Source organism: Pleuronectes platessa, chromosome 13 (assembly GCF_947347685.1).
Source record: "Pleuronectes platessa chromosome 13, fPlePla1.1, whole genome shotgun sequence".
Lineage (NCBI taxonomy): Eukaryota > Metazoa > Chordata > Actinopteri > Pleuronectiformes > Pleuronectidae > Pleuronectes > Pleuronectes platessa.
This window is the reverse complement of record NC_070638.1, coordinates 15,766,976-15,779,029: the sequence shown is the minus strand read 5'-3', so window position 1 is coordinate 15,779,029 and position 12,054 is coordinate 15,766,976. Positions and strand designations below refer to the sequence as shown.

Below are 12,054 nucleotides of genomic sequence, written 5' to 3'. Positions count from 1 at the left end.
AGTTATCTGTTTAATTGTTCCTCTATTTTGGCTGATTGGGAAACTATCATGTATTATATACATTTCTAAAAATAATGTGTGGTTTTTGTCTGTCTGAAGAAGTTACTCATGGAAATCAGCTGATCTGTGTACACTCATGTGTTGCGCAGCTTCAGGCACTAATAACATTACCACTCCATCAAGAACCGCATGCAACAAGACAATTTATTACAGGATTACGACGAGCTTATCTGTATAAGAAGGTAGATTCATGTTTATTAAAATTGTATTTACTGAGAAATCATAAAATTAAAATTTTCTGGAAAGACTGTTCAAGTTGAATAAAACCTTTATTACAATATATGTATCAAGAACAATATTTGGTACTTTAATATTGGATAAAAACCGCACAAAGAGGAATGTCAGGAACACATCTTGGCTGGTGGGGGGGAACATTGGCTACATTGACCTCGTCGGGTGGCCATGGAAACCAGAAGGTACTCAGCAGTCGGGACACATGAAAGTTGATTCCATAAATCTCAATGAAACAGATGCTCCCTGGCACAGGACTTCACTTTACAATAGAGAGGAGATATTAGGTAAATACATCCAATTCAAAGATGCACCAAACAGAGGTGTGTCACAGTAAATAAAAACAAAAAAAAGCTAATTTGTCTGTCCTTCATTGGTCAGTTCTACAGGAAGACTGTAGGAGGTCAAGGGGTTCTTTCAGATCGAACTCAAACAGAGCTAAACAACACTTCGGGGCAGTTGTACTTCATGACACTGATCTGAGAACTGCACTCGAGGGTAAAATAAGGGAGGAGCCGACAGAGTTGCATGCATACGAGTGAGATAACATAACGCTGAGCAGAGTGAACCCTATATGATGGGAAGCGTGTAGTTATCTTAAATCATGTTTGACTAAATGAATGTTGAAACGATGAAATGAAAAGCCGCTTCTGCTATGAGTTTTCACCATAGTTGAGTCTCCCAATGAAGCGCCCTCACAGCTAATGCTACTTAGCATGAGATGATTTTGGACTAATCGCACTGAATCCAAGCACCAATACTTTGGTTTTTCTCAATAGCAAAAAAAAGAAAGTTAAGGACAAACTGGAGAAGTAACAGAAGATCCCAATGGATTTGTATTAAAAAATATACTTCACAATTTTTGTAAGATGGGTCACATGACTTCATTTGAGTAACTGGCATAAGTTTTAAAAAACAAACAAAACATAAAAAAAGAAATAGAACCGTTTGTAAATATATAACCATAACACTGTTTGAATATATCTTACTGTATGTATATTTAAAAAAAAACTCCAGATCCCATGTGGGACTGAATGAAGATAGTGGCAATCAGTACGAGTCACTCCTCTCTGGTCAGACATGAGCGGTGGCTCAAACACCTACAGTGGAAAAGAGAAAGAAATACACATTATCACTAAAATTTCTGGATTTTTTTTTAACACTTTCATTTAGATATTCAAGTTAAAAACGTAGGAAAGTAAGCTTCCGGGAACAAAGTGAAATATGCAATGTCTGCATTAAGCCTAGTTCATGCTTGCTGTTCCTGCCCTTGAGCACCGATCCATCAAACATAACCACAGCTTTAATGTCAATGCTGAGCGTATAGATGGTTTAGGTTCCTACCATGGACATTTCACACGTCCCCCTCGCCGTCTCCCTGCTTCTGCATCTGGGCCTGCATCTTGGTGATCATGTCCTGCATCCGTCTCAACTGTGGGAGAACATCACCATTTATCATAAAGGGAAACGCGACTTTACATCAAACCAGACACATTCACTTAGACAGCTAATAGTTTCTTTAATTAATTTGATCTGACAGTCTGGCTGAATGTACTATCACTAATATCTGTCTGCCAGCTGTAAATTATTGATTAGAAACAACTGCTCCTTCATTGACTGCTTGGACAGAAACCAACTGTGAACATGAATAATTTAGCAGCTTCACAGTATTCTGAGTTACAAAAATAAAACAGAAATCTTGTATTTGTTTGACAACAGCCAGCAGCCAGTTAGCTTAGCATAAACAGGGAGAAACAGATGTTCAAAAAGTCTTCATACTAATCTATTTCATATTTATTATAGATGTCAAACTATCCCTTTAAGAAATCTGGACAATAGAGCAAGATGAGGAGAAATGAATTTCTCAATAGTGTCTGAAATGTCTCACCTCAGCCTCCTTCTCCTGCAGGATCATATCCTTGTCCATTTCCTCCGGCTCCGGTCCGTTTCTGTATCGATGGAACAAGTTATTACTTTCATGTTACTGTTTGTTGTAATATTTCTATAGAAGAACTCCCAATTAACACATGAATCATTACAACTCGGTTAAATGCACAACGAGAGAGGTTATAGCTGGGTATCTGTGTGTGTATGCGTTAGAGCCTTATTAATCTAATCATTAGGCAAACATGACAAACGCCACATTGAGAAAGTGGAAGAAAAAGGGTCAGTGGGTTAGTGGAGTTTTTCTTTGCAGGAAGAAGTAAGAAAGTGGAAATCTACAACGAGTAACTACAGAGAAGAGAGAAGCAGTGAAAGTCAGGGGAACAGCGTTACCTCCCCCAGAATGAAGACAAACAGTACCTCCACAGTCCACTCATGGGATTGGACAAATCAAGACCAGCCATCGTTGGACAGATGGCGAGGCAATTGTGAAGACAGTAAAACCACTCTCTTATCCTTGGGTTGGCTTTGGAGGAAAGTCTAAAAGAACCTTTTCGGTCTACGTTGGGGGTTAAGTGATGATGTATCCACACTATATTAAATGAAACATTTAGAAATCCTGTTTAAAATATCTACGCATCTCAAACTACACGTGCTACCGACTAACCAGGTAAAACCACGACCCAAATACCACAACCTAACTGGTGTGGTTAACATGCAAACTGATGAGTTAGAGCTACTGCACTACAGAACTGACACTAGGTCAATATTATATGAATCGAAAGAAGGAAATGAATGGTCCAGTCATTATTCATCACTAAATGTTTAATGAAAATGTTTCTATGAACGTGTGTGTATGTGTGTGTGTGTGTGTGTGTGTGTGTGACTAGGCTTTTTCAATGCGTCTAACTGTATTGGAAATATTATCATTTCTTATCAGAGGTTTGCTGTTTGAGGGGGGAGGTGCAGAGAAGCAAGCGGACAGACAAGTACGTACGCAGGAGACAGAGGCAGAATATAACCATGGGAGGACAACCTGCCACCCCGCTTGAGGCGGTCTGAGCGGAAGTTCTCATAGTGCAGGTCCTGGGTCACTTCCTGTAGGTCCTGCATGTGGGTTCTGTCGGGAGGTGGAAAATTCAACAACTATTACATACTTGTGCACGGACGTTTTTGAAAACTGCAGACGTGGGGAATAGAGGCGGACTGGTTAGGGAGTTCACGTGCATTTATACTACCCAACGTTTTCTGAACCACATCATAATGCTAATGTTTCAAAAAATTTGGTCATGTGTGTTGCATCACTTTGGATATTACGTAATGTTGTGTCCTTTCTTGCCTTAACTGCAGCGCAACTTAAAAGCTACGTTAGAACTTTAATAATCCCAAAGGAAATGCTTGTGCCAGATCTTGCTCCAAAGTTACAAGTACAAAGAATAATATAACAATATCACCAAATAGGTGAAGTATACAAGTTAAGTCACATAAAAGCTAGTGGCAGAGTTATAATGTTTCTTATTGTGGATAAATACATTCTGGCAAAGAGTGTCGATAATTGTAAATACATAGCTATTTCTTCAACCGGATTTTGTAGGAAAACAGAATAAAATTAAATTTCAGGGAGAGAGGAAAAACTTGAGCCTCCTCTCGCTCTTGGACCACTCACATCAGCATGGTCCGCAGCTTGAGGAAGTCATTGTGTTCTGGGTTCTCCACCTCCACCACTCCCCAGGGGTACAGACGGCCCCTCACCTTCTTCCCTTTGGCCTCAATCTGCTGGTTGGATCCTACAACTGCGAACGGGATGCTGGCCTGGAGAAGAGGAGAATCTCATGCGTCTTTTCCCAAGGATGAACCGCCCACACAAATATTTATCATAATCACATCACAAGCGTATTGGCCCTAATTGAATGGAACTGTATTGGAGGATACAGAATTGCTTTTATTTCTGTGGCAGCAAAAACATCCACTTATCTTTAGAGAGTTTACCTTCAGGATCCTAGTTTGCTCTTTGAAGTCTTCGTCCTCATCCGACTCAGCATCAGGAAGGTGGTAAATCTTAATACCATGTTCATCGATCTCATCCAGAATCTTGCAAAGAAAACAGTGAAAAACACAGTTTATCAGGACAAATGACAAACTATTCTTCTCTTTGTAGTGAAGACATCAGAGATACTACTAAAGACGACATAGTTAAGCTGCTTTCAGACATGCACTAAACTCAGGTCTTTTTCCAGAGGTCAAGTGATGTCGTGCCCCCTGCATGCTCCACCTCTATGCCTCCCCTCCACTGACAGTTCCGCACATTTTACCACAATTTCCTGCTGCGTTCTTCATAATTTAAAAAGGTCAAAGTCTGGAAAATGTCCAGCCCAATTTTTTGGAGTTGTACCAACAATACAGTACCCTCAACAATGGACAGCTCATGTTCTCACCCTGCGCTTGAGCCTCTCCCTCTCTCTGAGGGTGAGAGTGTCGGCCTTGGCGATGACAGGAACCACGTTAACCTTGTTGTGAATGGCCTTCATGAACTGGACGTCCAGGGGCTTGAGGCTGCTCAGACAGGAAACAGACAGATTGAGGGTCAAAATGAGCCAAAGGAATTAAAGTAAGGATTTAATGAAAAGCAGAGAGTGGAACTTCAGTGTATTAACTGAACTGTATTCAGTTTATGAGCGAGCTGTGGGGTAGGACTCACCCGTGGCCGAGCGGGGAGATGAAATAGAAGCAGCAGTGAACTCTATTGTCAACGATGTGTCTACGATTCAGACCGCTCTCGTCATGGAGGTAGCGTTCAAACTGGTCATCGATGTAGCTGATAATGGTGCTAAAACTGGATTAGAAACATATAGTTCACATTAAACACACAGTATTTACAATAATATTTCAAAAGCCCACATGGAGAAAACATTCGCCTCTTGCTATAAGTTACAACATTAAACCACGGTTAAAAAGGTTTTCATACCAGTCCTGGCTGTTGATAGCATCTCCGTATCCTGGTGTGTCTACCACCGTGAGACGGAGCTTCACTCCTCGCTCCTCAATTTCTACAGTGGACGCCTCGATCTGAACCGTCCTTTCTATCTTTTCTGTTGGAAGGAAAATAGATAACAAAATATAAGAACATGGTTCAGGATTTCTTACTAAACTGTTTGACTTTGTTCATTTTGTATTTTTAAAACAAGTTGTTCGCAAAAAACTCAGAAAAAGCTGCAAATAAGGAGCATTTGGATAAAAAAAGTAATTAAATCATACATACACTGCAAGAAAGCCTAGCAGTGGTTTGTGCATAAATCGTGTGAGGGGTTACTTTACCTGCAGCTCCAGGTATGACTCTCTCGGGGTAAAGGTCAGTAAGAAAGAGGCTGTTGATCAGGGTGGATTTTCCAAGTCCAGACTCACCTTTTGACAACAGAGGAAAAACATATAAGAATCATCACACAATAAACATCAGTCTGAGAAATCAGGATTAAAATCAGAGACTTTCAAAAGAATGTTCTGTTTTGAGATAACTTCTTCAAATAAACAGATTTCAGTTTCAACCTTAAAAAAGAACAAAGACATCAGTTCGCTGCAGGAAACGAGACGTCTGCTTGTGACGCACACTCGGCCTCTCACTGCACAGAACATTTGTATCAACATAGTACTGTTGGGATCTATCCTGTTGAACAACTGAATCTGACTTCACCATTATTCTTTACAGAATAATGTCAGGTGGATGTTGATAATCAGCCAGTAGCAGAGACAAGAGGAAGACTGCTTAGTTTCACCCATGTTAAAATGAACAGTGAGTAGTTTGAGACTGATTTTATTTGAATATCTTATTGTGAATGACCGAAACAAATTGTGACTGGCTGCACATTCAAATCTTTTGGATACGACACCAAAAGAAATAAAAAGGCATATGAAAATCTCGAGAGTTTATGTGAGTTAATGCACATGAACACAAATAGATAAATGTTCCAATCAGTAGAAAGGACATCATTAATCTTTGCCTACTGGCACAGTCAGCAGAGTCAAAAGCTGTCCCATTTGAAAACATAGGACAAGATCTGTTCTACTTCTCTAATTAACTAAAACTACAGCAGCGATGTAGCCCAAGCAACAGCAGCAAACAGGAAACTAACATGCAAAACATTTCAGAAAACAAGTTCCTCAATTCTCATGTTACAGATGCTAAACAATCTGCCTAAAGCCTGTGTGCTTGACCCAGGAATGCTGCTACTATGATTCCCACCAGTGCCGTGGCAAAAGATTTACAGACGTTTTTTGCTACATCTTAAAAACTGGCAATTTGCCTAAGATGATGGAAAAACTAAGTTCACATATATTTATCACGCTACAGGAAGACATTTTTTCATTTGTACATCATTTGTGTGACGAGGGGGGCTGCAACTATCTGAGTGTGCGAGAAAACACTTATTTATTTAAGAACATAGTAACAACAGGGACACACAGAAGGTTTAGAAGCCCTCGATGAGTGTTCTTGCAGCAGCTGGACGAGCACGCCTTGTCCACACTGTATGAATCAGCCCCTCGAGGCCCACAGGCCACATTCCACTCTGGTTTATTTTAAAGCAAAAGGATGAGCAGCGTTCAGGGGGCGCTCCTACCCTCCCCCCTATCAACAAGCACAGAGGTTCACACAGTCACAGCACTCCCATCCAGCAGTTTACACTGCTGCTGTGCTGACAGCAGCTGAGCAACTACACTGATGTGACATCTGCCATTTTACACTGCCCACAATGCCTCTGTGCACATGATACAGCTGAGTATTTCTGAACACAGCTTTAAAGACAGTACCAGCAAAGTGCTCTCAATATACAAACAAAAGGAGCTACAGAGGTGAAAGAGTTTTAATTTAAAATTGTCATGTAGAGGCCACTGTGTAAAGACAATGTACAACAGCAAGAAACTGCATACTGTAGGTTCCACCTTTAATTCTTCGCAAATACAGATTCAAACAAGCCAAAGAAATTGTTCCTCAGATGTCAACGTTTACTGAAGATGTCGAGCTTGAAACGTGTTATCACAGAGATGCACTATCTTTATATTCTCCAAATTTACATAGTACCACACAGTGTCACATAGTACCAAGAAGAATAGGACAACATTTGAAAACGGCAATCACCCACTCACCTACAACCATCAATGTAAACTCGAATCCTTTTTTTACTGACTTGCGATGAACCTGATTGGGCAGGTTGGCGAATCCAACGTACCCTGGGGTCTCAGGGTTGGTGAACTGGCCCTGCTGGAGAAGGACACGTCGAGCACAAAGACATGCGAGTAAAAATATAGTCATAATGTTTGGTGACATTAAAAGCTCAGAGAAAATACTGCACAGAATCATCACTTCAGCCAAACATTGTTCTGATAATATCATAACTAATTATAGGTGCTGGAGTAGAGATCACAGAGGAGACATCTGTTCATGAATAACCGGGGTCTTTAGGGAGGGAAGCTGTGACCTCTCTGCCATCTGTTTGCAAAATACCTTCCACCAATCACGCCAGTGTTTATGGCTATTTACTACAGACAGCGACTCAACAGACCCTGTGACTCTGCTACACACTGTTTAATTCAATCACAGATGTACCTGCTCCATGTTAAGCCTGCTTGTTTTAAACCATACCATTTTGTATTATTTATAAACCTTCCTTTCAGCAAAGGTCATGACTGATAAGACAGATAAACACTGTGTTCCTGTTTTGCTTATAGGCATTTCGACTCGCATGAAGCCACATCAGTAAGTCATGTGGAGGAAGAGCAGCTCCACCAAGTAACTAATATTTGTGGTTGGAGCAAAGCCGAGAGAAGCAGCGAGGCAGAGAATGTCCAAGTGAACCGAGCGGCAACGTCGAGTTAGAGCAGAAATCCTGGACTGAATCAAAAGGAGACATTCAGAGCAAAATCTGTACACCTAAAGCCAGGTTTTAATCCTTAGAAAAGTGGCCAAACATTAACACACCACCTTACTTTCTCATCATTATCAACGCTGAGCTGTTGAAGTAGACACACAGACGCTGATCAGACATAGGAAGTTCAGATGAAGCATCTTTTTTTCAGTGTTCCAGCACTCACCTTCATTTTGTCGGCCTGAGACATTTTGTTCTCCGTGTTCAACCTAAAAGAAAACAGACTACATCAGAAACTGAGGAAAAACACACAACAGGAGAACAACAATCATCTTCGTTTTACTACAATCCTCTCCTGTGTGAACCTTTTGTGTAAAGCCGGTAGTTCATGCAGCCACACACTCACAGGCCTGACTGTGGGAGACAGGAAGTCTGGTTTTGTGACACCCATTCGATCTCACCACTGACAAAAAAAAAAAAAACTGCCTTGCTTTTCCTGCTTGCTGCATCACAGCTGTACAACACTATGATGTGAGGATTAGAGATTAAAAAATGTCTGTGCCATTTATCCCAGCGTCTACACACTGGTGTCATATGTTTGCTGCTTTGTTACTAGTTGTTGTGTGTGTGTTATGTGTGTGTCATTCAGTGTCTTCGATTCAAACATCCTGATTCACTGAAACTAGCAGAAACACACCCACAGCAACAGACGAGAATGAAAGAGACAATATGAAGTGCTCTTACACAGGATGTGTCCCAGTTAGTTTAGAAGCTAGTTTGAGCTAATTCGAGATGTACTGCTAACCCAGATCCTCCATAAAAATGTGAATGCTAATTAAAACTGATTGAGCTAATGTTCTTCCGTTCACTTGTATTGAAATGTTGATCAACCGGTTAATTAGCATCGGCTATTTTCCTAACGGTAACGAGCCCGAGGGCGGAAATTAGCTGATGCTACATCAGTCTGGGGGAAAAGAGACACTTCAGCTGTAATTTAGTTGTGGAAAAGCTAACAAAACTAGCTCAAATCCAAGCTACCACAGCAGCTAACAGCCTCCGCTAGCTGCTCAGAAACTTGGTATTAGCTTAGCGTTAACCACTAACTAGCCGAGTAGCTTCTCTTACTGCAGGATGTTCACTTCAACGGAGCTAATGTTAGCGAGCCACACGCAACTTGGTGATGAATAAGAGATGAACCAGAGGAGTCGGCGGCGTTACCTTTGCAGTCCCGACGGTGCACAGAGCTACAGACGGACTGGAAGTGGTCGGTGAGCAGCAGAGACTTGGCGGACACCTCGAATTCTTCAGATTCCGCTGCTGCAGCTTCCTTTTAGCTCACAGACCACAATGCACTGGGCGAGAGGAGCAGCAGCAGCAGCAGCAGCTCAGCACCGACACCGATCTCTCACTGTTATCATTATAACTGCAACTACAACTTCACTGAAACACACTGATATCATTATAACTGCAACTAAAACACTCTATTGTTATTATAACTGCAACCAAAACACACTGTTATTATTATATCTGCAACTACAACTTCACTGAAACACACTGATATTCTTATAACTGCAACCAAAACACACTGTTATATTATAATTGCAACTAAAACACACTTATTAACAACAGTGGTGTTTGAGGGGAATAGTGGAAGTTCTCAAAAAGCCTGCAACTCCAACTTTATCTTCATTTATCATTTAAAAATGTTGATGAATGACAAGTTGACAAGTTCAGTGTTAGAATAGTTTGTGGTAGGGCTTGAGTTGTGGCCGAAATGGTATCAAGATCAAACATGTTCACATCAGTCTGTATTGATGAATATCAGGATAAATCGTATTAACAAACACTTGGTCATATTTGATTGTGGTCAATCAAATATGTGATGTATCTTCTCACTGTGCTTGCACAATGCATGAGTATTATATCATTATATTTCAGACATTCGTTATATCGCTACAAAGAAAATTTAATTGTGGTACTTATTGATATTGTTCTCTTGCCCAGCCTTAGTTTGCAGTTTGACACACTATGTTTTGTAACTTATTAAAGATTTGAGAATAATAATATTAGAGATTTGAGAATAATAATATTAGAGATTTGAGAATAATAATGTTAGAGATTTGAATATCCTGGGTGGAATATTGCAGTTCTCTGCTTACAAGTACATTAATGAATAGATCCTTTAGGTTTCTACAGTTTTGTTACATCACTGTTTTGCAACAGACTGGGATAAGAACAGTTTAGAGTTAATTCACAAAAAGCAGGTGAAATTATAAACATAAATTAAATTAATGATGTGCGCAGATCACTTCTGCGCAAGAGTTGCGCAGTCCACTTCTGCGCAAGAAGTAAATCAAAATTTTTTGTATTATAATACGCAAATACTAATCTTGGGTTGCACATAAAAATACTTAATTTGAGTAAATCTGTGTGTCGGTTGTTTCGTGGTTCCTTTCGGTAAGAATTTGAGACTGTTAAAACCCTCAAAAAGCCAATTCATTTGCCTGAATAATAATAATAATCCTTACAATTTCAATAGGGCCTCACTGTCTGTCAGTGCCTGATGCAAGATGTTTTGCATCTTGCATTTCACTTTTTACTTCACTTTTTATATCTTTTATCTATTATATATTTTTATTTAGATATGTTTATGTCTAAATAAATGTTACTTTGTATAAATATTAGAAAAAGGGAGTAAATAAGAAGTAAATGGTGAGTAAATATGTATTGTTTCTTTATATTGCTTTTCTTATGTGTGTTGTAGGTGTAAACCTACTTGGCAATAAATACTTTCTGATTCTGATTCTGATTCAATGTTGGTTCATTTTAACCTGCATTGATGATAGACGACCAGAAGAGGGTGCTAAGGCCCCTTGTGAAGGATTCAGGACGATTCTTTGAACAATGTTAAAACAAATAAACCACCAGTGGGACAACTGCTGTTCTTGGATAGAATCAAAATGAAGGGAGATATATTTACTACAGCTGCAACAGCTAACGTTTATGAAAGGGCCCTTTGCTATTTAAAGCTTATTTGAAAGCTAGCAGGATCTTTTCCCGTGCAGATTAAGCTAATGCTAGCTCTGACTAGGATAGTTAGCTAGAACTGCTAGTGAGGGATAATGCTTTCCTCCCTGTCTTAGTAATTAGAAATCACTGCAGTCAATACAAATATTGGTCACCAGGTTTAAAAATACTACATTATTACTTACATGTATGTGGCTCGTTGGTCTAGGGGTATGATTCTCGCTTTGGGTGCGAGAGGTCCCGGGTTCAAATCCCGGACGAGCCCAATACTTTTCCACTTCTTTTCTCTGTAGCTCTCTTGGAATGTAGATTTAGCCTTAATAACATCAAAAATGATTGACCGAGCAATCTCCTCTGGACTTCCGGCCTTATAACAATTAGGAGTTCCTGTTTCCTTTTTATATTTCTAGCTATACATGCTATTTTGTGCACAAGGGACATTTTCATGTACACTGCACAGATTATGTAATCTCTTAAATTCAATAGTGAGCTTGAGTATGGTGTCCCACTTCTTATAGTAGACATATAGTGTCAGTAAGGTGCAGTTCGCCTGAGTACACGTTACCAGTTTTGAGAAAAAATTGAAAAATTGTTCCGCAGCATCACCTGCGCCGAAGGGCAACTCATCCGAAATCCAAGAGCTGAAAAAACATGCTTACACATGTATTCAGTCATATGTTGTGGCCCTTAAGCATCTGCCTATCCTTATTATTAAGTACACAGGCTCACTCTCCAGCGGCGGCGGAGGAACATCAGACGACTTAAAAAATATGCTCACTTAATGCCTTTCTGTCTTCGCCCAGTTGGGGCTTATCTGAGCTTGCTGTTGTGACAGCATCTCTGCCTCCCTCCCTCCAGTCTGGCTCAGGACGGCCACTGCTCCGCTTAACACGGGACCGGCAGATATCTCCGTAAATACCAGTCTCTGTCCCTTTCTGTTGCCGCAAGCATATCATCGCCCCAGGAGCTACACTACTCCCATTATTTCCATAAG

General features: G+C 40.3%; 1 protein-coding gene and 1 non-coding gene across 3 annotated transcripts; one reads left to right on the top strand and one right to left on the bottom strand.

Annotated features, from left to right (window-relative positions):
• Positions 1-310: 310 nt before the first annotated feature.
• septin2 (septin 2) lies at positions 311-9,407 on the bottom strand. 2 transcript variants are annotated; one of them, XM_053438865.1, is made up of 13 exons: positions 9,252-9,407; positions 8,260-8,302; positions 7,315-7,429; positions 5,491-5,577; positions 5,141-5,264; positions 4,874-5,008; positions 4,611-4,728; positions 4,165-4,266; positions 3,842-3,987; positions 3,212-3,295; positions 2,180-2,240; positions 1,636-1,723; positions 311-1,391 (listed from the first exon to the last, which is right to left on the bottom strand). In XM_053438865.1, exons 2-12 carry the CDS (start codon positions 8,281-8,283, stop codon positions 1,646-1,648), a joined length of 1,074 nt encoding a protein of 357 aa, XP_053294840.1. In that variant the 5' UTR covers positions 8,284-8,302; positions 9,252-9,407; the 3' UTR covers positions 311-1,391; positions 1,636-1,645. The 2 variants fall into 2 exon arrangements, with proteins under 2 accessions (XP_053294840.1, XP_053294839.1); XM_053438864.1 differs by lacking the exon at positions 9,252-9,407 and adding an exon at positions 8,399-8,512.
• A 1,846-nt stretch (positions 9,408-11,253) lies between these two features.
• Positions 11,254-11,325, top strand: trnap-ugg (transfer RNA proline (anticodon UGG)). Its single transcript has one exon. It is a non-coding gene; the product is annotated as a tRNA-Pro (tRNA).
• Positions 11,326-12,054: the final 729 nt, after the last annotated feature.

Bases quoted from the DNA above. Each gene is read 5' to 3' on its own strand.
- septin2 (XM_053438864.1), bottom strand. From the start codon at position 8,484: ATGGGTGTCACAAAACCAGACTTCCTGTCTCCCACAGTCAGGCCTGTG. The intron at 8,303-8,398 runs GTTCACACAGGA...GTTTTCTTTTAG, and splicing joins CTACCGGCTTTACACAAAAG to GTTGAACACGGAGAACAAAA. The intron at 3,988-4,164 runs GTAAACTCTCTA...CCTCTTCTCCAG, and splicing joins AGCAAACTAGGATCCTGAAG to GCCAGCATCCCGTTCGCAGT.